This window comes from Anarrhichthys ocellatus, unplaced genomic scaffold, assembly GCF_004355925.1.
Source record: "Anarrhichthys ocellatus isolate YVR2014 unplaced genomic scaffold, GSC_Weel_1.0 scaffold30, whole genome shotgun sequence".
In the NCBI taxonomy this organism is placed as follows: domain Eukaryota; kingdom Metazoa; phylum Chordata; class Actinopteri; order Perciformes; family Anarhichadidae; genus Anarrhichthys; species Anarrhichthys ocellatus.
In genome coordinates this window covers 5131757-5157007 of record NW_022280060.1, presented here as the reverse complement: position 1 = coordinate 5157007, position 25251 = coordinate 5131757, and the positions used below count along the sequence as shown (strand labels likewise).

Here is a 25251-nt window from a genome sequence, read left to right as displayed (position 1 = left end):
GGGAGAGGAGAGCACTACAGCGCCCCATTTTTTCACCACACTGATGTCATACAGCGTTTCATGAATGCCCCAAACTTCCATTGACATCAAAATGGAGTCCATGTTGATGTTTGCAAGCTGATCCTCCCCGCTCATGGCTCCATTGTTCTACAATGTTCGACTGTCTTTGTCCCCAGCGCCAAGGAAGGGCCACAATCAATGCAAAGATGCTTACATTGTACTTACCTAAGTTTACAAAGTCGTCTGGAGACGGTGGCTTATATTGCACTCGGACCGACAGACAGACACACAAACAGACACAGGCACATGCTGGAGAGGGTGAGTCTGCCTTTTGAGAGTGTTTGCTGAAACCAAAGATGAAATCAGAGGTATGACAATCTGGCTACCTGACAAGGTTGAGCTCTCTGGGCTGCTCTACGGGTCCTGTGATTTACCGGCCATGTGGACATTCCACCTCTTGCACTTAAAACACACATACATACCCTGGTGTAGTCTCCCCCCCCCCCCCTCCACACACACACACCTTCAACCACACAGAAACAAGGGGTAAACCCACTCACTACGTCTGGTCAGAAAGCCTCTTTTCCCTCCTCCCACTGCAGAAGCCGGAGAGCCTGTGGAGGACTTTTAGTTTCACTCTAGTTGAGACTTTTGTGAAGGAAAAAAATCTGAGTAATAACTGTTACAGAAAAATAAAAACTTAGAAGGATAATATGGGTAAAATTGCGTGTTTTGAAATAAATTAACAAATAAAACAATTGTAAAACAAAGATGTGCTGTCCGGTTTATTGTGTTTGGTTTGATCTTCAAAGGAAATCCCCCGAGACCCCCGCAGATAGAAGTTTGATTTTTACCACAACAGTGTGAAACAGGAAAGATCAGAGATGTTCATGTAGAGGTAAATTCTCTATGTAAAGACAATAAACAAGATGTATAGTACAAACTGTATTTTGTATATTATATCATATACTTTATTGGAAAAAGTAGCAATACAAAAGATGAGTGCAGGCTCTACTAACAATTGCGCACAAAAACATGTTTGCAGTACAAACACATGACGAATCATCTTTCAAATTCTATGTTGCAGCAACAATCTATGTTATCAAATATTTGTTCCATTATTATTGTTCTTCATGTGAATCTGGACTTGTGAGTCAGTGGGGTTGTTACTTGCAGTCACCTTCTCATCCACCGTCGGCACGGTGCTGCGGATGCAGGTCCCTGAAGTGATGTGGCGCCCGGCCCCGGCCCCCTGAGAGAGGGCGTAAGAGGAACGGCGAAGAGACGTCCCCATTCTCAACTTTGACCTCAGCTCCACCGGCTGACGGGACGCGCTGTGGACCTACATCACAGACAGGTGAGAGGGACCATTTGCCATGAGAGCTCATGCTTTTGTTTTTATGGAAATTAAACCACAATGACTCGTTGGATTGGAAACCACTCAGATAAGGTACACAGCTCCGCCCTCTTACAACTCAAAAACAATATGAAATGGCAACTACATTCAGTATCATGTCAGGGTGGTTATGTTATATAAATCATCAGCAGCACATTTTCCTGTCAGAACCCAGTAGGATGCTCATAACTGGACAATCGTCACTGAGAAGAATATTACGTAACTGTGAAAGTCTTCTATAGTTTTGCAAAAGGGCTGAGATTGATGTATAGGACCTTACTGCTATGCTTAATCTTCCCACCAATTTCAATGGATATTATGTTTTACATCCAAGTGACTGCTAAATGTTTTCATTTTAAACTATTCATTTTTTTTTTCTTACTGTCTTAAGGGGAGACACTAGGTGAATATAACAAGTTTTGATATACATTTTCTAGAATAGAAATCGGAACATTGTATACAACCAGGTTCAAAATCCTTGTTTCATGTTGTTTATATTTGAGACAAAGGTTTTTATACGGATGTAATATTGGATATCTCTTTCTATCACTCCATGAATCAGAAAATACTGTCAACCTCCATAAAAAGTTCTCCATGCTTTTAGGAGTAAAATGTTGTATAAATCAGGCTATGAATAATATATGAACAAACCCCACAGTAAAAACCTTCAGAAGATAGATAGGAATGAAACTAGAGAGTTTGCTGTATTGTATATGTAAAAGCTACTGAAGTGGAGATTTCTGGCTGAAAGTCTGAGAAAAAACTCTTAAGGAGAAAACGGCCTTTAAAGTGTGATGTGGTAATACAATTTCACTAATAAATATCACCAGGCGACACCCCCAGCTCATTACTTATATTAAGATGATTCTGAAATGTTATGTTTAAATATGCAAATGAGATATTATCTAATGCTAACTTTTAGTGGATTTAGGAGAAAGAAAAATCAACACCTAAATGATTATTTTAGATGTTTTCTTTGAACTAGTCTGAAAGAAGACATCTTTCAAAATCTCAAAAATGATCAGTGCATTAAAAAAAACCCCATTGTTTTTGCCTGTAGTGTCTTGCCATCTTGCAAATTACTCACCTTGTGTTTGTCATGCATGGTGAGGATGACATTGAGAGCCAGAGCGGTCAGTGAGGGCAAAACAGCCGTCCATGTAGTGAGCAGAGCTGCGAGCCACACGAGTGGATCGATGAAGGCCTTATCAGACACACCTGATGAAAAGCACACACAGAGCAATCAAACCTGTTCACAGGGATGATGACAGATCATCGGATCAACATTAAAAAAATCATTAAAATTGACATTTTCTTCTTGCGTGTTTTGATTGTATGTTTTTTTTCCAACAATTGTTTTGATATTATTTGTCTCCAAGTGAATCAAGTCCAGCAGTTTTCTACAGTAATGGATGTTAAAATGGCCACAGAGAGGAGCAACATCCCTCAAATGACAGAAAGTAGGCGTGCACTGAGATGAGCAGAAATGTACCGATAAAGAAATAGTCTGTGGGTGAGATCTTAAACAGCATGGCGCTTTGGGTGATCCTGGTACAGATGAAGAAAAGCACCACAGAGACCAACACAGCTGCTGCATTGAACTTCGTCCAGTATCTGGTCAGCAGCGCAATCTGGAAGACGAACAGAAACACTGTAATCAGAGGAGAATGGCTCATCTGGACAAACAGCCTTCCTCCTCACCCTCTGTTCCCAAAGAGTCCCCAACTGGCCCCCTGATTAGTTTTACTGATCGCCACGTTAGCAAGTATCACCAGCATGCTCCTGTATTGACTGTTCAGGTTAATAAATTGTGCTGTCGCCTCTTATCCAATACCTCTTAAATACAGACCAATTTGGCTTAGTTTGTCTAATTTCAAAGAAAAAATGTAATTCCGCACTCACTTATCACATCTGCATTGATTTATTTTAACCAACCAACTCTTAGTATAGTGCATCTAAAAGCTATTATGTTTAGAGTGTGATAGTAAGCTGCTAAATGTCATATTCACAGTATTAATACAGCAGCAAACAACTATTTGCTATGTGAAGATATAGTGGAGTAATGTCTACCTGAGCAGAGAATGAGGTCACTATCTCTTTGTGTGGGTGTGTGTGTGTGTGTGTGTGTGTGTGTGTGTGTGTGTGTGTTGTTATCCAAGCTTCCCTGTGCTTTGTTGACGCTGCACATGCTTTTAGTTCATTTGAGCGTGTCCCACTGGCTATCTCACTGCCGCCACTCTGCACTGGTGGTAACAGCTGATAACTCCGTCATGATAATTGGAAGTGTTGCACCCACCCTCCGGTTCCCACCTCAGGTAAACACTATACGATCTCTCAGGTAAACACTGTACGATCTCTCAGGTAAACACTATACGATCTCTCAGGTAAACACTATACGATCTCTCAGGTAAACACTGTACGATCTCTCAGGTAAACACGATACGATCTCTCAGGTAAACACTATACGATCTCTCAGGTAAACACTATACGATCTCTCAGGTAAACACTATACGATCTCTCAGCACTTTTGACGTTGTTTGCACGGTTAGCGCTGTTAGCACCGTTAGCTGCAAGCCACCGAATAAGAGTGTCTGTGGTTCACTTGCATGTATGAGAAAGTGTGATCCTGACCTCAATGTTGGCAGTGAGCGTGGCTGCCAAGGCAACAGTGACTGCCATGGTCTGGTAGTCATAGGCCGTGTCGTAATAGACTCCAAACGGGATGAAGAAGAGTACAAGTGATGTGTAGACGGCATACAGGAGTGACAAAGACAGCATGAGAGGGCTGGAGAGCTCCTCTCTCTGTCCAGCCTTGTACAGCTCCGGCCACTTCAGGCTGCTGTCTGCATTCACATCCTAAAACACAAAGATGCAGGATGAAGCATTAGGACTTAGAACTTAAATATTTCAAATAATATCAATAAATGAAATATCCTTAGTAAAAACCTCCATCTCTTCAACTGACTCACCTGTTCAAAGAAGGCCACACACATAATTGGGAACGCTGTGTAGAAGACTGTGTAGAGAGCGATGAACCAATTCTCATACAAAGACTGCAGGAGAGAAATATATGATGGAATAACGACAGGATGTTTTCTCCATGTTTAACTTCAGTTCATTATGCGACTCCAAATGGAGGTCAAATTTTTGGAAGTGGGGTTGCATGAGGCACTTATTCATAGTCAGTGTATCACCTACAGTAGATGGTGGTCGTTACGCCCCCAGTTTGGAGAAGAAGGAGATCCAGCCCCGGAGCAAAGCAATGTACTGCAGTGGGCAGCAAAACCTCACCACTTTACCGTACCGCCAGACTGTCCTTTTCGACTGGGAACTGAAGCTCCATCTCTCCAAAGCCACAATAGTCCTTTGACAAAAACAGTCATTTTGCATCGCAGAACACCGGAGTTGCTGGTCTACTGCTGCCTCGATCGGTTGGTTTGTTTGTGTCATTGTGTGACTTTGGTGTTTTAAAAAGGTTAGTTTGGATTCACCAAAGTCACACAATAACACAAAGAACCTGACCAATCGAGGCAGCGGTAAACCAGCAACTCCTGTGTTCTGTGAAGTAAAATTACTGTTTTGTTTTTTTCTTTAATCTTGTGGCTTTGAAGAGAACATACAAAACGGCTTCAGTTCCCCGTCGGAAAGGTAAAGTGGTAAAAGGTTTCTGAATATGGCAACTCAAAATGATAATGATTTTTTTTACCCATCTTTCTTTCAGGTGGGTAAAATACGTTTTGCTGCTGCTGTCCACAGCAATAGATTGCTTTTGCTCACGTGCCTGTTTCTCCAAACTACGAGTGTGTCGACCACCATCCACTGACTATGGGCAAGTACCTCATACAAACCAGTACAACAAATCCTAACAATCCATTTAACTCTCATCCATGCATGTCTAACCTGAGCACTGAAGCCGTTGAAGAAACCGAACCATATGTGCACTAGAGCAAAGCCACAGGTCTTAAACAAGAAGAAGAGCAAGAAGAAGGAAATGCGCCGGTAGGACCAGCGTCCATGGACCAGTATCAGCCTCTGCAGAAATCTGAACTGGGACAATGCAAAGTCAGCACTCTGCACCGCCTGACCTCCCTCCACTCCTGCTAGTCCCACACCAACATGAGCCGCTGGTGTCGGGGAACAGCAAGAAAAGACAGGGATCGAAAAAGAAAATGTAAAAACATATTAGCAGAAAGCCAAATGTATCCAAATTTAATTAGTAAACTGATGAGTAAGATTTGGCAACAATTAACAGCTACAAAACACACATCTGTGTCATCTTTTCCTTCAACCTGACTTACTCTTGATCATATTTACGTCATTGGCACCGTCCCCGATGGACATGGTGACAGAGCTGGTGTGTTTTCTGACCAACGTGACGATGTCAGCCTTCTGTCCAGGTGTGACACGACAGCATAGCACCGACTGACACTGTTCTGCCAGGCTCATGAACAAGGCCCCCCATTCTGGTGTCTGGTCAAACTCTGCCTGGAGCACAACAGCATCAAAACAGCTTAGTTTTGGTTATATTATTATTATTTCTCAGAAGTTGGTAGAGACAAAAGCAGCACTAACATGACTCCAAATTAATGCTAATGTGTCTCCTTATATAGAATATATTTATCTACTAGGTGTCTACATATGCAACTGTTTGTTTACCAGTTTGCCATATCAATTAAAGTCTGTTTTGTTTACAGCTTGTTTCCCCAAGTGGCCAAAAAAATCAAGTGCAGTGGAAACCGCTCATAGTGATCACGGTTACAATGATCAACCGCTTATATTGATCAAAATGCTCGGGACAGAATCATTCCGATACAAATGTTGTTTAAAACATTCGCTTATAGCTGTCAAATAGTCAGCTTAAAGTGCTCATTTTGGGTCTTTTCATTTTTTTTACTCCCATGAACATTTACCTGACAGGAGAAATAAAGCAAAAGCAAAATAAATTGGTTATAATAATCATCTGCTTATGGAGATCAATTTGACCCAAACAGACGTGATCACTATAAGAGGATTCTAAAAGTATTGCAGGTTTAAGAAAGAACTTTAGATCAAAAAATTCTACTTTGTGACCAATATACACAATTAAAATGTAAACAGCACAAGAGCCTTGAATCTCCACTGTCCTATCCCATTCTCCGACATTAACAACACGGTGTTTCATCATGCAGAGCCATGTGTAAACTATAGCAAGACAGCCAATTGGCCATTTGAAAACTATTTGAGTGACCCATTGCCTGTATGTCCAGTGTTTACCAGCTCAGGTCCAGTGAGGACCACGGCGGTCTTTGCTCCAGCCGACTGCTTGTCTACAGCCCACAGCTCTGTATGTCTGGCCTTGATGAAACTGACCCCTGGGTCTGGGGACTGGAGTATCTGTCTGCAGGGGCAAACATACAAAGATCAATGAGCTGGTGTGAGTGTGTGCATGAGTGTGTGCATGAGTGTGTTTGTGTGTGTGTTTTTATTTTATCATTGCTAACCTCAGCTCCTGCCATTCCAGTAATCTGGTCTCGGGATCCAGTAGCTTGCAAGAATATCCAATATTGACCGCAGTCTCTGCAAGGATGAAGAAAGAGCGAGCAGGAAAAGATAGAAACCACAGTGAGACATGTCGGCATGAGACAAGTGGCGTCGCTCCCATCTCCTGTTACAGTATGTCACAATACCTTTTTTGTCGCCAGTCAGTACCCATACTTTAAGGCCAGCCTGTTGAAGCAGTGCAATAGTCTCAGGAACGCCCTCTTGAAGCCGATCCTCTATCGCGGTCACCCCTATAAGCTACGAAAAAGGAAAGTTCAAATGAGTTACTTTGTGCTCCACACATACGAAACCTAATTTGGGGAAAAGTTAAGGGCAGAAACCGATAAGCTTGATTTAAAAGACTGTGTGTCAATGATCAGCTTTAGACTGAAAATAAACATTTAAAAATCCCATTGCGGGCGAGCCCACCTGCAGCTCTCGCTCCATCTGATCGTAGAGCTTTTCCAGCAGTGCGTCACGGTCAACGGTCGCCATGGCAGCAGACTGGGCCAGAGTTTTGCTCCACTGCTCCCACGATGCCTCGGGAACAGATCGAACCGCAACACACAGAGTCCTCAGACAGGCCTGGGCAAACAACTGACAGAAGAGAAGTTAACACATTATTATAGGCTGCACATTATTTACCGAGTGATCTTATAGGCAAGATTGAGGAACTGACAAAGGAAACACGAGATAAACACTGCGGCTCGTGCCTCAACTCTCTCAATGTAAGATCGCTGCTCCTTTACTGCACAAGTCTATCGATCAAGAACTCTTAACCTCTCAGATGCTCAATGCAGTGTGTACACGCGTTGATAATCAGACAGCGATGGAAGATATTGTACGTCGAGTACAGATGATCACGATGAAGAGACTCTATAAATTATTATTATTATTTGACTGATTACTAGTAATGGAGAAACACCTTTACTGCACAAAGGTGGTCTTTAAGTACATATGTTTCAGCCATGCTAGCAGCTTGGGACCAGGAATGGCAATGTTGGTACGTCGGTCGGTCCACCAACAACAACAACTGGATAAATTGCCACGAAATTGTGTTCCGTATATTCATTGTCCCCAGAGGATGAACCCTTCAATACTGTAACATTGGAATCTGATATTCTGGGCTACTTGTGCTCTATGAGCCAGAACACAGTACGGAGGAATTGCGGCATATGGAGGAGGGAGAGCTGGTGAGGATAGAGGCACAACCATGAGTAACGTTACACCCAAGCTTTGGGCCACAAGTGGACAGGGGAGTCCATGTTTCAGGATGCCAGAAAAAACTAAAATAGAACAAACAACCAAAACGGACGTCTGAGCAAGTGCAATAGCAACAGTGGGTTGTTTTTTCTTCTTCTAAAATTACACAGTAAAACAGTTAGTTCGGTTTTATCACTGAAAAGAGTACCATACTTTGTCTACTCAGCGGCGGTAACTAGCCCAGTGCATTCTGGTTGTTGTAAGTGTTCTACTTTAGAGCAAAAGGGAAAACCACAAACCTATTTCTCGTTTCCTCTTGTCACGTAGTCTTAATTTCTAAAATATTTGCACCTTTCATAGAAAGCCTAGTTTTCTGAAAAGCCTATCTTTCCAGTGGCAAAATGCTTCTTTAATACTGAAATGGAAACCAAAAGATACTAAGAGTGTCATATAAAAAGTAGGCTCAATAACAGCACACGGTAACGGTTCAGTAGAAACTCCAGTTCACCTCCAGGGCACTTTCAATCCTTTCCTGATATGGAGAGTCCTTCTGCAGTCTCTCCAGGATCACAATGTCTGCCCCTTTACAGTACAGCTTTAACCCACCCTCCGGCTCCCGCACTGAAAAAAAATAAAACACTATGGATACATTTTTCAGAAAAGAAGTGGACATGGAAGAACTTAGCTTAAGTACAATTATAAAACATAAGAAGAAATTGTAGATATGTTGTTAGTGTATATTCAGAGGGCTACTCTCACCCAGTACAGACATGCGTCTTCTCTTGCTGGTAAAGTCCAGCAGTGCCAACAGCTGATATTGGCGAGTGACACCCAGCTCGGAGACAACGATAAAGTCTCTTGTCCTGGAGACAAAGGCCCAGCCCAGCTCCCTGGCTGCACCAACAAGAGCTTCCTCATCTGGGGATGCAGCCTGGTAAACCGGAGCCTCTGGAGGAATGAAGCCAACATGCAAGGTGGATGTAAACAAGTTGTCTTCCGGAAAAAAACCATGAATCCCACACACATTTCATCAGGAATAAACCAGCGTTTTCTGAAGTTTGACACTTTTCTCAGACGGAGGATGAGAGCTGACACTACTTTCATCTGAATCACAATCAGAAGTGGATACTCTCACACAAACACAACCTTCTTTCCACTCTGCCATGACGGTGTGACATAGAGACAGCGCTCTGAGGAACTGTCTGCTGAAGGGACACTGCTGTCCTCTCAGCTTCTCCAACAGGTCGGGAGCCGACATGAACAGCCCACCGCAGGAGTACGGATTCCAGCTCAAGTCCATGGGCTGCACACATACAGGGAAAAAAGATGCACCAAATGTTACTGTGCACTGATATTATACAGTGCTGCAACTAGGGAGGAATAAAATCTTGATTCTTATCTTCTACGATTCTGAATCGATTCACAGCTTCCAAAGATCTGTTTTTTTTGTTTTCCTCACTTTATTTATTGTTATTTTGTTCTTCTGTACATGCATGAACATCTGTGCAAAATCAGGCTTTCATACTGTGTAATGTATTAATTAATTAAAGAACAACATCTGTACAGGATGACTGAAACAGCATTCAGATTTTAGTGTCAGAGATCATTTCCTGTTCTTTCACTCAACGTTTCACCTTCATGTTGATATTTGAGTCGCCGCCAGATTAAATAACTGTCTTTGTTTTGTTAGAGCTCCTCTCACATAAAACTATTAATTATAATGTGAGGATTGATAAAACCTCCATCTTCTAAAATTTTGGTATTTCAGGGGAAATATCAGAGACTATTTATAATTTTCCATTGAGAATTGATTTTGTATCAGGATTCGAGAATCTATTTTGAACATGACATAAAACCAGGCACATAGTGGAGAAAAGATTTACCATGAAGAAAGGTTTGAGAATATCTCTGAATTAGGGTGAAGCATATGAAGAAGAGGCAAAGAAAGAACAAATTACAGTGAAAAGATGCCGATTTGAGAGTCGTTATACCTCTGTGTCCTCTGCCGTGACTGATGTATCACCTGTGAAAGTCAGTCAAAGAAATTATTATATTTAATAACTTGCAAAATGTATTTGAAATGGAGTTAAAGTACATGAATAGCATAAGCAAACCAAAATAAAATGAAAGGAGGGATCTTTGCTCCACTGTGAGCCAGCGACGAAACTTGGCTCTGTGGTTATTATCAAAATCTGTTACAAAAATATATATGTAAGAAAGTAAATAATTATCAAAGTCATGTTACAAATAGGGATGAAAAATAATTATATTTTTGTATGATATAATAGTCAACATGACTGCTTCCTGATGACAATCAAAGTTGCTTAAAGGGATAGTTTGGATTTTTTGAATTGAGCTAATGATCTCCTGCTGGTACTGTCCGTTTCTCCAAAATGGGGGTGTGCCGAATGCCATCTGTAGGTAATACACCGACTGTGGATCGGTACCTCATACAACCTCACTTCAAAAAATCTGAACAGTCCCTTTAAGGTCCTGTGAAGATGCATTTTGAGAGCATGTTGACTTCATAATTTGATGTGCATCCTGTTAAAAGTGTAAGATAAAATTGAAAAAACAGATTTTGTCAGAGTGAGGTTGTTCAAATGTCTGAGTGGTTGGAAAATAAATTTCGAGCTAGCCGTGCATCTTGAGATCAGATTAAGGTAATTTGTGCTGGCATTGGGTTGTTGTGTTGTTCTAAGGAGGACAATTAAAATCTAATTAGATGTATAGTAAAATATAGATTTATATATAATAGATGGTTTGGCTTCAGTTGATGTTTTACCATAGACCTCCCCAGCTATGCAGCATTGCCTGAAGAGCAGACGGTTCTGTGTTAGTGTCCCAGTTTTGTCACTCAGCAGGTATCCCACTTGGCCGAGCTCCTCGTTCAGTGAGGTATTCCTGGCTTGGGCCGGTCTGTCTCCCTGCTGCCAATACATCTCCATATCCCAGCCGATAAACAGGCTGTGGACCGAGTGGATCACCTCAAACCTGTGGACACACAGACATGGAGGACACATACACAGTGAGACAGTATACACACAAACACAGGTGTATTTCAGACTTCTTCTCTTCCCTCAAATGAGTGCAGTGCTGTAGGTGGAACTAACGAGATGTAGAGAGAAATGGGCATGGCCGGGCTGAGCAGAATGATGTAGCTCCAGAAGACGAGGAACCCGGTGTAGACGGGATTGCCGTCAACCACCATAGGAGACAGAGCCCCCGTGTGGCTCATGACCCAACTCGCAAACACGCCAGCGCCGATGGCAAGGAGCAGAGCTGTGAGCAGCACGGACAGGACGATCTACAGATCCAGACACACACATAGTTTAGAATAACTCCTCGAGTTGTCGTGCACGTCATCCACCTGCCCTTTACCTACTCACCCCCATCACCACTCTATTGAAAACTCTTTCCGTTCGAGTCCTCTTCACTCTCAGTTTCCCGCAGTTCCTCATGATCTTGGTGTCCGCGCCTGGTACAGAGCAGACAACTATTAGATGCCATCGCTCCGGCGGCCTGCCCGGGCGAGTTGTGAGGCCATCCTGCGGCCAGAAGGTGAAGGTTCAAGCCCTTGTGTCAGTGAGCAACTGCTGACGTGCCCTTGAGCAAAATGCTGCATCCCTACCAGTTCCCGGGGGAGTTTGACCCGGCTGCTGAGAGGTCAGAGAGATTTTCCCTTGCAGGGATGAACAAAGTATCACATTGTGTGTTCAAGTGATGTCTCAATCTTTCACAGACATACTGAGACAACACATTCTCAAGTCATATGCAGACACTTGGTCAGTGGCCCAACACTTACTATGACATCCTACATACCCCTCTAGAGTCAGCTTTGGATTTTCAGGGACGGCGTGTCAGTTTCCGCCTATTATAAGCATATAATAAAGTAGGTTTACTTAGTTTTTAGGTTGACTTGCGCAACAAAGCTACTTGGTTAGGTTTAGGAAAAGATCGTGGTTGGGGGTTAAAAATAATTACACTTGTTCCATACATCCGCGGCGCTGCACTGAAGTTACGTGACAACAAAACTATGGTAAAATAACCTCAACATTGACTTGGTTTCATAAACGCAACAAAACAGTGGTCTCCTGGGTGAAAGTCTTGTGTTTATTTGACCCATCCAACCACCCTTTCTGATTTTCTCGCTCTTTATACTACACCAGTTGCTCTGACCATCTCATAATGATGCGGATGGATTAAGTGTGGAGTGAGTCGAAAGTCGAGTGCCTCTGAAGACACTAAAGGATCTGCAGTGTGTAAAAAGTACGTAAAAGGCATCCGTATCTGACGCCGAGGGCCACTGACCAAGCATCGGTATTTGACGAGTTAGGAGTGAGAACTGAATTTGCCATATCTTCAAACTGTTCAAGGGCAGAAACTGACTCCGACTTCATCTTACTGCAACAACATCAACCTTGATCGTGCATAATCTAAAGTAGGCCGTGTCAACCGTGTGTGAGGGGGGTTAAGAGTTATAATCAGGCTGAACCGGGGTCACACCAATAAACAGTCTCTGATGAATGGTATAAAACCCATCTCTGGAAGAATTTGATCTATTGATCTGCTTTACCAGAACGGAAAAGGGTCATAGCAGCGAGATCCATGACACCTCCGCCTGGTCCGGTAATCTCCGATCAATGATCACTTAAAAAGACAGGAGCCTGTAATCTGCCAGACGTTAACAGACCCACATTTAAGACACAGCTGCAAGAGTTAAGTACTGTCCATAATTAGCAGTATAATATATTGCACATAATAAAATTTGTCATTGAAACAAGCGGAGGCCACAGTAGAAGGTGAAATCAGGATAGTTGGCATGGACACAAAAACATTTTTATCTCGGTTATCATTCACCTCTAATGGGCATTGTGCAAAATACAAGAGCTTCTCTTCACCTTATTTGCCTCAGTGTCATATTTAGACTCAACAGACCAGTTTGACGGTAGCTAGCACCCATTTTCCGAACAAAAGCTGTGTCATCTATCCGCTCACTAACATCTCTCAGGCATAGAAATGCCACAGAAATCCCCTTCTCAACGGTGAATAAATCCTGCTACATGTACCAGTGTATATGGCCAAGCCGTAGGCAAACTCGGTGTTGCGTAGGACTGTTCCCCTCAGGAGGACGTGCTCATTTTCCAGCAGAAAAGACTCTCCTCGCCAGTGCAGCTGGCCTCTGAAGGTGTACAGGCGATTGTTGGGCTCCTCGCAAAGCACCACACCTGTAAAGTGAGCGGTTACATTTGCTCTTACTTCGGCCAAGTAATGCAGTTCTGTAAAACGGGTTTACCTGTTCGCTTTTGCTCCATTTTAAAAACACACCTGAATTTGCATTCTATTCAATAAGAAAAACATTTATTCACCATCAAAGGCAGCAAGCGTCTCCTCTGAGGGGTGAGAGGTCAGCTCATCGTGTGTGGCACTGAGCGCCTGCCGGAACTTGAGATTAGTCTCTCTGTCGGAAAAAAGACATTTTCTTTGGACATCTCTATTGTCCACTCGTGTGGGAACTTGTCTCCGGCTTCACAGACATACATACTTTTAAACGCTTCCTTTGCGATTTATGAAAAAAAAAAAAAATTGTTTTGTAAGATGACAGAGGATGAAATAAATTATCTATTGAAGTTGTTAATCAAATTCATTAAACAAAGGATGTGAAGGGTCCTGAACTAGTTAAGTTATATTTGCCAATAATAGCATTATTAGGCAGGTACTGATACCGAATACTGCAGTATCTTGGGGGAGGGGAAAGTGACTCGACTTGGGGCTCGACTCGACTGGCCTAAGAAAAAGTGACTTGGGGCTCGACTCGAGACTTGGACCAAATGACTTGAGTCACACGTCTGCTGTTTAGAAGTCTGGAAGAAATTAATGTAATTATATAGACTCATTAAAAAGGTATTTACTTTGCAATAAACCACAAGGCACGTATACCTCTCAAACTGGTTCTAACTGGTAACAAAGAGTCTCATGTTGTGCAAACAGATACCACTCTTTCACTGATCCCACGCTGTTTATCAGACTCGTATGTATCGTAGACACTTCTTTAAGCCACCAAGAAGCCTCTGAAGTGCTGTCCCAGAGTGTATAAATGATTTTAGACCTTTAGAAGTGACCAAGTTCTTGTTGTCCCCATGGCATCAAGAGCCTGATGATCTTGGGCATCAAAAATCAATATAAAGTATAGAAATTATATATTTTTACACTATACTTTTTTTTAAATACTTTAAAACTTAATTGTTTTTACTTGTTTCAATATACTGCTACTATTACTAGTATAATCACCATGAAGTGCATACATGATATATGATGAATTAAATGCTGAATTTGAGGTAGATTGAGAGAACAGGTTATTTTCCTACCCGTCGATGTCAGCTGTCTCCACATAACACAGACTGTGAGGTTCTGAACTACACAGGAGGAGAAGGTCAGCCTGGGAAGAAATAGAGAAAACAGTCAAATAAAATAAAAGAGGGCTACGTAGAAAGTTACTGGACACACAAATAGAGCTACGGAACGTTTAGCAGCTGCAGGCTGCTACGCGGATTCATGTGCTTTTCAGGTTATACGAGTAGTTTAACAAGCAATTCATGCAGTCGTATCCTATTCAAGCAACAACTATTCCTCAGACACTTTGTTTTCTATATTGCTGTTCATTTCTGTGTTTTATAAATTGAAAATCTCACAGGGATGACTTGGTCTTTGTGGATCCGCAGCACATCTGCCACATGCAGATCCCTCCACTGTCCTTTGTTGAAACTGAGACAATGGAAAGACGAGGGGCGAGCAAATGGAAAACAAATGATCAACGGCTTTCATATGATGACATTTTATCAAATTTGCTGGTCACAGATCTCCTAAATATGCAATGCTACATTATACCATACCATACATATAAATGTATATATATAAACACAACAACTTGGTTTTCATAGAGCAGAAGTAATGTAAAGAAAATCCAAACTGAAAAACAATTTACTTTAAATACAGAAACTAACCCAACATGCCAACTATAACAACAACTAATATAATGTTTTCTCATCAAAATCAAGAGCAGAGCTGGCTTATATATTAAAACATTACAAGTTCAGCAATCCCTTTGTAAGGGATGCACAATATTGGATTTTCTTTGATATTCACATAATTTAAACAAAACTGAGAAATGCATCCCACTTTAACAGGCTTGGATGATGCACTGAGACAATCCTGAGAACAGGCACAACTGGGGCAAATTTGACCTATTTCACAAGGTGCAAAACAATGTACCTCCGTATCGCAGACATGTTTGTTTTTACACCTGCTTCGTTTGACGTGCCGATATCATTGTGTATTCTTAATATATGTGACTATACTAGTACTTTACAGCAAAACATGTCAATGCCTTTAACTGAAATGATAACTGCTAGTGCTAAAAAGCAGTGGTCTTCATTGCAGTTCTCATGCAGTTACTGCACTTGAGGTCTAGTGAACAAATGATCTTTTTACATCGTCTCTTAGTTCACACGGTGAAGCTTATCATCAGGAGTGTAACAGTCTCAGAAAACAGACCGAGGCCAACGTATCTCTGAAGACAGGAGAAGATGTCATCAAGAGGTTGGTCAAAGTTTGTGTCTTCCAATAGGTGTGGAAAATGTTTTTGCCCTGCTCTAATGCACAAAGGGACCATTTAGGGATGCACTCATTCACACTTCATTAGAGCTTCATTACAGGGCCGTTTCAAACTGGAAGTCCTGAGAGAATAACAAACCGTCTTTGTCCTCACCTCTGGGAGATGAGTACGTCACAGGGTCGGGAGTTAACCTCAGCGTCACTGCGTCTCCTTGCCTGAACCACAGATGGAGAGAGAAAGAGAGAGAGACAAAAAGAGAATGAGAGAAGAGACGGAGATAAGACTGAGGGGCGTGAAGGATGGAGGAAAAGAGTGAAGGACGGGGGAGCGTGCGAGAGGGAGTGAGGGTGGCCGTGAAAGGTTGAACAGGAGAAAGGAGAACCACCATTACGGGGCTCTACAGTGACACCAGCTGGGAGATTTACACCGTCCACTAAATGATTAGTCAATAGAGAGGGGTCAAGCAAGCGTTTCACCCAGAGCTGTTAACGACCGTAACTCAGTGATGCACTTAACCAGAGAATTCTCCATGCAAAACATCACGCCTGCATTTAAAAGGAAAAGCTTTAATGATAGGAGAGAAAATTAATGCTACTGGGATGACTGGTTTTGTCAATGAGGAGAGGACAAGGAGTCAATGCGGACAATGAAAGAGGGAGAAGAGTGCACACATTCTTAAGTGCCAGGTGTATAAATGCATGCGCGAGGCCGGTCGTATATTCGTGTTTAAGATCATGCATTTGTGTGTGAACGGGTGGATTCATCGCTGAGGGGATGTTTCCCCTCCCAGACTCCACCAGGGTGAGAGAGGGAGGGGAGGGGGGCACTACGGAGTGACTGGCGGCCTTACCATGTCGTTGGCAAGGTCTTTTGTCCCTCTCACAGAGAGTACGATGGTCAGCGGGATGATGGTGATGTACCAGGGAATGGCTGAGATGACAGGGACACACTGGAAACCACACGCAAGCACGAATATACACACACACATACACACATGGAAACAAAGTCACACATACTGTATAAACTACAAAAAATACAAAAAACCCTCGGATGATATTTTGTGTGCTCAGCTGCACTTCCGATGCTTTTTCATTTCCTGAACCACCAGTGCTGGAAAATCACACGTCTGCTTTGTTTAAATTTGTTTATCAGTACCTTGATTTTAGGACTGCTGACATTCTTCTTTTTATTGACTTTTTTTTGGTTATGTGCCGGAGTATTTGCACACGGCAACAACACCATTCCTTATATAGTGTTTAGGGGCGTTGCATATGCTAATAAACAACAGGCCACATGCCTCCAATTGGTGATCAAGTGGGATTCATCGTTCAGCACATCTGGATACAAGCCAAAGAACATTTGGTGCATCTGGAGTTTACTTATTTTTTCTCTCAACAGAAAATTAAGAGAAAATATAAAGGTGATGTTGCAGCATGAGGCCCGTCACAAATCACTCATGATTATCGCTGATGTTAGGTACATTTAATCTTAAAGACCTGCATACGTAGATCACAGTGTAAGGAACATACCAGCATCATTTCCATGACTTCAGACTGTCTGCGCATAAAAAAGATTGTCTGGATTCAAAGCATGAGAGACAGCAGCAGAGACTTCATCTGACCTGCAACACCATCATGAGGAGGAAGTAGAGATTGGCCACTCGCTGAAACTGTTCAAACAGTGTCAGGGGCAGGAAAGTTAGGGGGGAGTACTTGTAGCTGCGGATCACATTGTCCTGGCAACCGACACGAACACCAACCGAGGGAGAAGCACGAGGGAAACACACAGTGTTAGCACATTAACCTGTTCCTCTGTACATCAGCATGCCAACAGGTGTTAGATTACCCTATGGAGGGAAAGAGGCGCATGCGTGAGTGACTCACTGCGTATCTCCCCCAGCGAAAGCACAGCGAGGATTTCTTCTGCTTGTGGTAGTGTCGGCTGTTCGCCCTCACCTCCCATGTAAGGCCTGTCAGACACATGGAAGGCCGACTATTAGCTCTCAGAACCCACTCACAAACAATAATTTCATGTATCATTTTACATTTGCAGACAACAGATGGGACAGAAGTGTGTATGCGCGCTTCTGTGAATGTGTATTAATATGCAAGTGTATGTGTTGGGCTAATGTGGATCTCAAAGGGAGTCTTGCGTTGCCTCGTGAAGGCAAAAACGACTAATAGCATCTGTTGAAGAAACGTGATCCCCAATAGGAGAATAGTTCAATCTACACTAAAGATCGCATACCGGCTGCTGGCTATATATGACACTGACAGTTTGTGTAAATGGATATGAAAGTTGCAGTACGTTTCATTTCAAATCAAAGACGCTGAACTACGCTCGCCTCTGAATGCGTGTCAGTAAACACCTTGAGAAAAAGAGAGAGTGCATCAGGTGGAGGAGAAAGGAAAATGGAGATCAAAAGAGACGTACCAGATTCAAGGCTTTCCTTGGCCATGATGCAGAGGAGACGTTTGTAGATGTGGGTTTTGCTACACGAAGGAGACAACAAAGTGAAATGGCAGCTCGTGTGCCTCTCTAAGACACCGTCTTGTTACTCATTTACACTCATTTACCATGAAGCCACAGCCAAACAGACAAAAGGCATAAATCACTGATGCGGATCTAAACCTCTACAAACTGTACCCATCTTCGATTAACCTCTTGACTGAATAAACAGAATGTTACTGAGGTGAGGCTTGTTTTGTTCCCCCCATATGATGAAATACTTAGAAATGCACCAACTCTTCTTTCTGAATCTCTTCTGGAAGCTGGATGAGCAATCCTGGTGAGAGAGACCCGAGGCTGCTCCGATCTAACCATCTGAATCAAACCTGCGAGGATTAACATGGAGAAAAATCAGCACGCTACATTGTACCTGTTGCTAAGTCATCAGAACACATTTGTCGACAATAAAATAGTCTATTTTACTTGTAATGAATCCTGCTGGCATAGCTGTTAATAGTAATGGCTTTGAAATAACGCACACAACTTACCTGCATTTTTAGCCGGCTCTGTCAGTGGGCATTGTGGCGTACTCGCAGCCAGGTGATGCAGCTGAGTCATCAATCACCAAGCTCTACTGACAACAGATGTAGATAAACATGGTTGTTTGCATAACCATTATTCAGCTGCTTTTCATAAACACACACCAGTTTCATCCACCCCCCCCTCGTTTCTCTGTACGCCCCGGGGCTCCGCCTTCCTCTCGCTCCCAGGTGAAGGATCCGGTATCACAGACTGTTCTCCCTGTGCACCTTACCTGAGGACAGGAGGAGGAGGAATGGAGGAGGGGCTCCAGGGCCAGTGGAGCATAAACATATTAAATCACAGTTTCGTTTGTCATTTTCCTCAGCTATTAAAATGTAAAAACAGAAACATCTTTAGTCTTTAGGAGACAAACATTGGAGACATACTATCTGGGGGAACTGTAACTAACCTAGATAACTTCGGTGTCCCAGAAGATCTTTGCAACAGCAGGGTAGTGGCGATACAGTGGGAGTATTGGTTTACAGTAATGTGAAAGCAGCAAAACGTTGCATTCTCAAACTCGGATTCTCATTTACAGCTTTTTTTTGTCCTTTCTCCCGCAATCTCTATCTCCATACATTATTATCCTTATCATTATGTTTTGTATAGAAATCTAATCTGACACAAAATGTGTATTATGCAATATAGTTTAAATAAACCTTGCCACTAGTCTAGATTAAGTTTGATAAACTACTACAGTGCTTGAATGGTTGTGTATATGAGCAAATGCCCCTGACCTAATTAACAGTGTGCTTCCAAAAACACTCAAAAATGGTATTTTATACATGACATGACTAGGGGCACATTCACCGTTTTATTTATACCGGATGTAAAAAATGAAACGCATAAAAACACAAAGAATAAAGTTTGGCTTGGCCTCTAGTGTTTAACTAATCAATTATTTAAGTAAGTAACTAAGATTTATTTATAAAGCGCTTTTTACAGACATAAGTCACAAAGTGCTTAACGGGCAGAATTACAAACATAACAACAACACAATGTGACCATATAAGGGCCAATAATTTACATACACAGAGAAAGTACAAAATTAAAACATGGTTTAAAAGCAAAATTAAAACATGGTTTGAAAGCAAAATTAAAACATGGTTTAAAAGCAGGCCTAGGACATGAATTTTCTCGTCAAATGCCAGTCTAAACAGGTGTGTCTTGAGCTGATTCTGGAATGAATTCACATAATCTGAGAAGGGTGCAGGCAGAGCATTCCACAGCCTTGGTGCTACTGCCTCAAAAGCTCGGTCACCACGGGTCTTAAAGCGAGTGCGTGGGACAGACAGATAATTTAACATGTTTGACCTGAGAGCGCGGGCGGGTGAATAAGGGTGAAGTAATTCAGTCACATATGTAGGAGCCTGACCATACTCTCATTTACAGTGCTCTGTAAATGAGAGTGAGAATTTTAAAATGGATCCTAAATGCTACAGGGAGCCAGTGGAGAGAGTATGGGGGTGATGTGAGACCGTCGATTTGTCCTCGTGAGTAGTCTGGCGCCAGCATTTTTGGATTACCTGCAAACAGTTAAGAGCAGATACACTGAGTGACGAGAAAAGTGTGTTGCAGTAGTCGATGCGTGAAGAGATAAAGGTGTGTATGATCATCTCTAGTTCAGCTGTTGATACCACAGATCTCAGTTTGCTGATATTTCTTAGGTGGAAGAAACAGGATCTGGACAGCTGCTTAACATGGAGGTCAAACGACATGGATCGGTCAGAATTAACCCCTAGATTGCGCAGGTTGCAATGGGCAGCATTGGAGCATGGACCAATACTCTGCTTGATCGTAGGGACAAACTCATCCGGTGCAATAACTAGAACCTCCGTCTTGCTGTCGTTAAGTTGTAAGCAGTTTTCTGCCGTCCAGTCTCCAATAGCATTTACAGTCCAGCGTCCTAGTTAATGCGAAAGCCTCACTGGGTTTGAATGACAGATGGAGTTGGATATCATCTGCATATAAATGATAGGCAACAATATAACTTTTTATAATCGGTCCCAAAGGTAACAAATATAGGGAAAATAACAGAGGCCCCAGAACCGAGCCCTGCGGTACACCACAAGACAGTGGAGAGGTGACAGACACAAAATCACCCACAGAGACATTAAAACTTCTGTCAGCGAGGTAAGATGTACACCAGTCTAATGCTATGCCAGATATGCCAACCCAATCATGTAGCCGCTTAATCAAGATGTTATGGTCTACAGTGTCGAATGCAGAACTGAGGTCCAGAAGTACCAAACCAGAGCAGTCACCTGCATCAGAGGACATGAGAATGTGATTTGAAACCCTCAGGAGAGCGGTTTCACTAGAGTGTTTTTTACAGAACCCAGACTGGAATTTGTCATACATGTTCTGCCTCTCCAGTGCAGCAGTAAGTTGGTTGGCCACCACTTTCGCTAAGATTTTTGAAAGGAAAGGTAGTTTTGATATGGGCCTGTAGTTGATAGGCAATGCCGGATCTAAGTTAGGTTTCTTTAATATAGGCTGGATAGTGGCATGTTTAAAATAGGAAGGGACAATTCCTGTAGACAAAGAGGAATTAACAATAGATGTTATGGTAGGGCCAATAATTGGCAGAACTTTCTGAAATAGAGAGGATGGTATTATATCCAGGGGGCAAGATGATGGCTTCGTTTTCATGATTAAGTCCATCAGGTCTGGAAGGCCGATAGGCCGGAAAGAGTTCAGAACAGTAGGAGATTGAGAGGTGCTACAGGTAGACGAACAAATCCCAGGCTGAATACCAGACCTAATAGCTATTAATTAATCAATAAAATAGGTATGGGATTTGTTACAATCGTCAACAGAACAGCATGGTAATGTAGAGGCAGATGGTGAAACAATTCTATTAATTGTGTCAAACTAAATCTTGGGATTTATCTTTGAGGAAGAGATTAAGTTGGCAAAATAAGCAGTTCTAGCTTCCTTTACTCCAGCATTAAAAGAAACTCTGAGGTCTTTACTTTCAGATTAAAATTAAACAATGTTTTTTTTTAATGACAGCATTTCATTCATATATTCTCAAAAAGAAAAGGCATTTATTTTCTTGTATTCAGTTCAAAAGGTACTTAGAGTATATGCAGTTAGGAAAACACTCATATACGTACAAGTATTTTTCACATGGCTGATTTGATTCAAACAAATCTTTGTCTTTAGATAAAAGTAAAGCCATGCTGTATGTGTATACATACAGCATATATGTTTACATACATATACATATATATACATACATACATACATACATATACACACACATACATATACTGTATATGGGCTGTAGTTAACCTTTCTGCCTTCATGAATCTAATGCCACCTGGTGGAGGTAAGCACCCACTGCAATTTACCCATCAGATGAAGGTCAAAAAGGGTGAATTTGACAACAATGGCTCTTCTGAACAAAAGGCAGCTCGCTGGATATATATATGTTCTCTCAATGTCAGTTAAATGTACTATTTGTGGTTTCATATCTTTGTCTCATTTCTCTTTCCTATGTAAGTGAGGTCATCCCCACAAATGCCACATATCAACACCTGAAGATGTGCGTATTTTACATCTTATATATGTGTGCGTGTGTGTGTGTGTGTGAGTGTGCATATCTAGGACGATCTTTCCTATCTATTTTTACAGCTGGGCTGTGCAGCAGAGTGGTTAGGGAGATGTGTCGATGGTGTAGCACGCACGCTCTTAGGCCTCCACAAACAATGGCAGTCGATAGGCCAGGCGTTCCCACCACAGTGCAACCGTTGCTCATCACGGCTGCCAAACCTCACAACCATCAACACATAGGAGGATGGTCTTGTGTCTAATTTCTACTCTGATATAAATTGATCCCATCTTTCTTCAAATTAGCAAACATGAGTATCTCAACATAATATGTATGTATGTATTAATGTACATATGGACATGTGAGTAATGTTTTGAGAAAGACAAAATGTGAACGTGTACTTTAAATACACGTGTATGCTATGTACTCCTAGTTTGTCTCTGCTAGAATTAAGAAAGTAAGAAAGAAACTGGCAAGTCAAAAACAGAGTTCCTTTAGATAATCGTATTACTCATGCTGGTTCTTGGGCCAGCTGCCAACATTAGCAGCGCTTCTTATTCATTTCTGTACCTTTTAAATTCTTGGAACCAATTGCCAAAGACGTCACTTGTTATATATTTAAAAATGAAACATTTCCAGTTCACATCTAGCTAAGATTCACATTCTTACCGCAGCATCAGCAGCCAGTGAGAAACACACAAGAGGAGGACATGACACGTTTAACTTCATGTTTTGTTCATTAGAAAATGGCAATGTGAACAAACTGCTAAACCAGAAACGGCTTAAAGAACCGCAATGCCTGTCAGAAATGAACAACAACAGATTCATTTCTTGAAATCTTGAGGAAGTCACTGTGCTGAACTCCAGAAATGTTGACATATTATTTGACTCCTTTCTTTCACTTAAGTGTGTTTTTTTAAACTGCCACGCAACAAAGCATCGATGTGCAGAGAGAAATCAGAATTACACGCGACCATGAAAACCAAAATCTGCAAGACCCACACACACGCATGCATTATCTCAGTTAGAAACGAAGGCCGAGTTTCCACTACATATGTTTGTTCTCATCTCATTCTGTATCTCACAGGATCTCAGCAGTGCGTGACCCTCAGACTACCTCTGACTACACTACAGCGAGTGTGAGAAAGCTCTGGGCTGTGGGAAGCTTCTCAACGCTGTTATTTTACAGGGGAACTACATTACAACTGTAAAGGTTTTTTAAGTGGCACTGTGCAAGAGTCACACTGCAGCCGACAAGGAGGAGGCGATACCCTCAACTCAACTTCCTGTAAAAAGTGGTTAACTGCTCAGTCGTGAGTTGAGGAGCAGGAATCAGGCCAGCAGACCCCAAAATATCACATATATAAACCCTTAAAAGGGTTGTAAAAATATACAGGGTTTGACATGACATACAAGCAGATGTGAAATAGGTTACATTAAAGCAAAGACAAAGCAGCGGTATTTCTATTGAAGTGGAGTTCCAGTGTACTGCAGCTTGTTGAAAGTAGAACATTGTGGGGTTTGGGTGGGAGTGTGTGTGTGCGTGCGTGTGTGTGAGAGAGGAGTGGGGGGGTGACATAACAACAAAGTTCACAAGAACAAACTGATTAGGCTAACCCCCAATGATGACTAACCGAGCCATTGGTGACTTTACACCTGAGGAAAGTGTGACGGTGTATAGAAACATGTCACTGGTGGTGTAACGGACCACTGTCGATCCCTGATCCCTTCAGATCCCCCCCCTCGCGGTTCGGCACACACATGAACCGCAGAATTAATTACACAGTTTAACGTTAACCATCACAGTGTGAAATAAAGTTTTACTGATTATCGTTATCTGCCAATATTCAGTAAAATATGTGATCAAGACATCGGCATTTCTGCTTATAGGGTACATCCCAAGTCTCTGAATTGCATCCCCGTTTCCCTCACTTGCATCCTTTCCTTGCGTCCTAGTCCCTCCCACCAGGGATGCATGGAGGAAACCATGCGAGGAGAGAGGAACGAGGAAATATGTTTTAAGAGACATGAGGCGTCCTTTCCTCAGTTGTTTCTGATGACGGAGGATCAGCTGATCGCAGCTGGTCGGCTTTAACAGCTGGAGAGACTTTTGAGAAGTTTGTGTGTGTTCACATGATCACTGTGCTTAATAATAGTAACTAATAATACTAATAACTAATAAAGACACACAGTAATCACCACTGTAGAGGTGTTTCTCTCTGTAGTCTGTTAACAAACTGTGTCCTGTGTTCTGTTTATAAGCACAGGATCCATTTCTACCGGCGGAATGCGATCGTCTTATTTATGAATTATTTGCGTCTGTACGTTTTGAAATTCAGATTATGACGTCATTATTAAATAACTCAGAATATGATTATTGTTTCTCTTAAATGATAAAACTCATCAAACCCGACAATCAGGAATGAACAGCCTCACGTGACTGAATGAAATGATGATACATGATGTAAAAAGTGTTTCGTCTCTCTCTCTCTCACGCTCTCTCTCTCTCACGCTCTCTCTCCCTCCCTGTCTGTCTGTCTGTCTGTCTGTCTGTCTGTCTGTCGCTCGCCCTCCCTCCCTCCCTCCCTGTCTGTCGCTCGCGCTCCCTCCCTCCCTACCTCCCTGTCGCTCGCGCGCGCTCTCCCCCTCCCTGTCGCTCGCGCGCGCTCTCCCCCTCCCTCTCGCTCGCTCGCGCTCTCCCCCTCCCTCTCGCTCGCTCGCGCTCGCTCGCGCTCTCCCCCTCCCTGTCGCACGCTCGCGCTCTCCCCCTCCCTGTCGCTCGCGCTCTCCCTCCCTCTCGCTCGCTCGCGCGCGCTCTCTCCCTCTCTCTCGCTCGCGCTCTCCCTCCCTCTCGCTCGCTCGCGCTCTCTCCCTCTCGCTCGCTCGCGCTCTCTCCCTCTCGCTCTCTCCCTCTCGCTCGCTCGCGCGCGC

At 42.6% G+C, this 25251-nt stretch overlaps 1 protein-coding gene across 1 annotated transcript; it reads right to left on the bottom strand.

Moving 5' to 3' along the window:
- Positions 1-992: 992 nt before the first annotated feature.
- Positions 993-18798, bottom strand: atp8b3 (ATPase phospholipid transporting 8B3). Its single transcript, XM_031863831.1, has 29 exons — positions 18731-18798; positions 18480-18568; positions 18168-18226; positions 17618-17703; positions 17356-17469; positions 16585-16683; positions 15888-15949; positions 14812-14884; positions 14488-14558; positions 13489-13580; positions 13189-13347; positions 11509-11597; positions 11233-11426; positions 10905-11113; positions 10111-10142; positions 9266-9422; positions 8879-9067; positions 8628-8740; positions 7346-7513; positions 7063-7174; positions 6877-6952; positions 6650-6773; positions 5695-5881; positions 5297-5520; positions 4366-4449; positions 4028-4252; positions 2889-3027; positions 2484-2614; positions 993-1342 (listed from the first exon to the last, which is right to left on the bottom strand). Exons 3-29 carry the CDS (start codon positions 18190-18192, stop codon positions 1103-1105), a joined length of 3474 nt encoding a protein of 1157 aa, XP_031719691.1. The 5' UTR covers positions 18193-18226; positions 18480-18568; positions 18731-18798; the 3' UTR covers positions 993-1102.
- Between the last annotated feature and the right edge of the window lie 6453 nt (positions 18799-25251).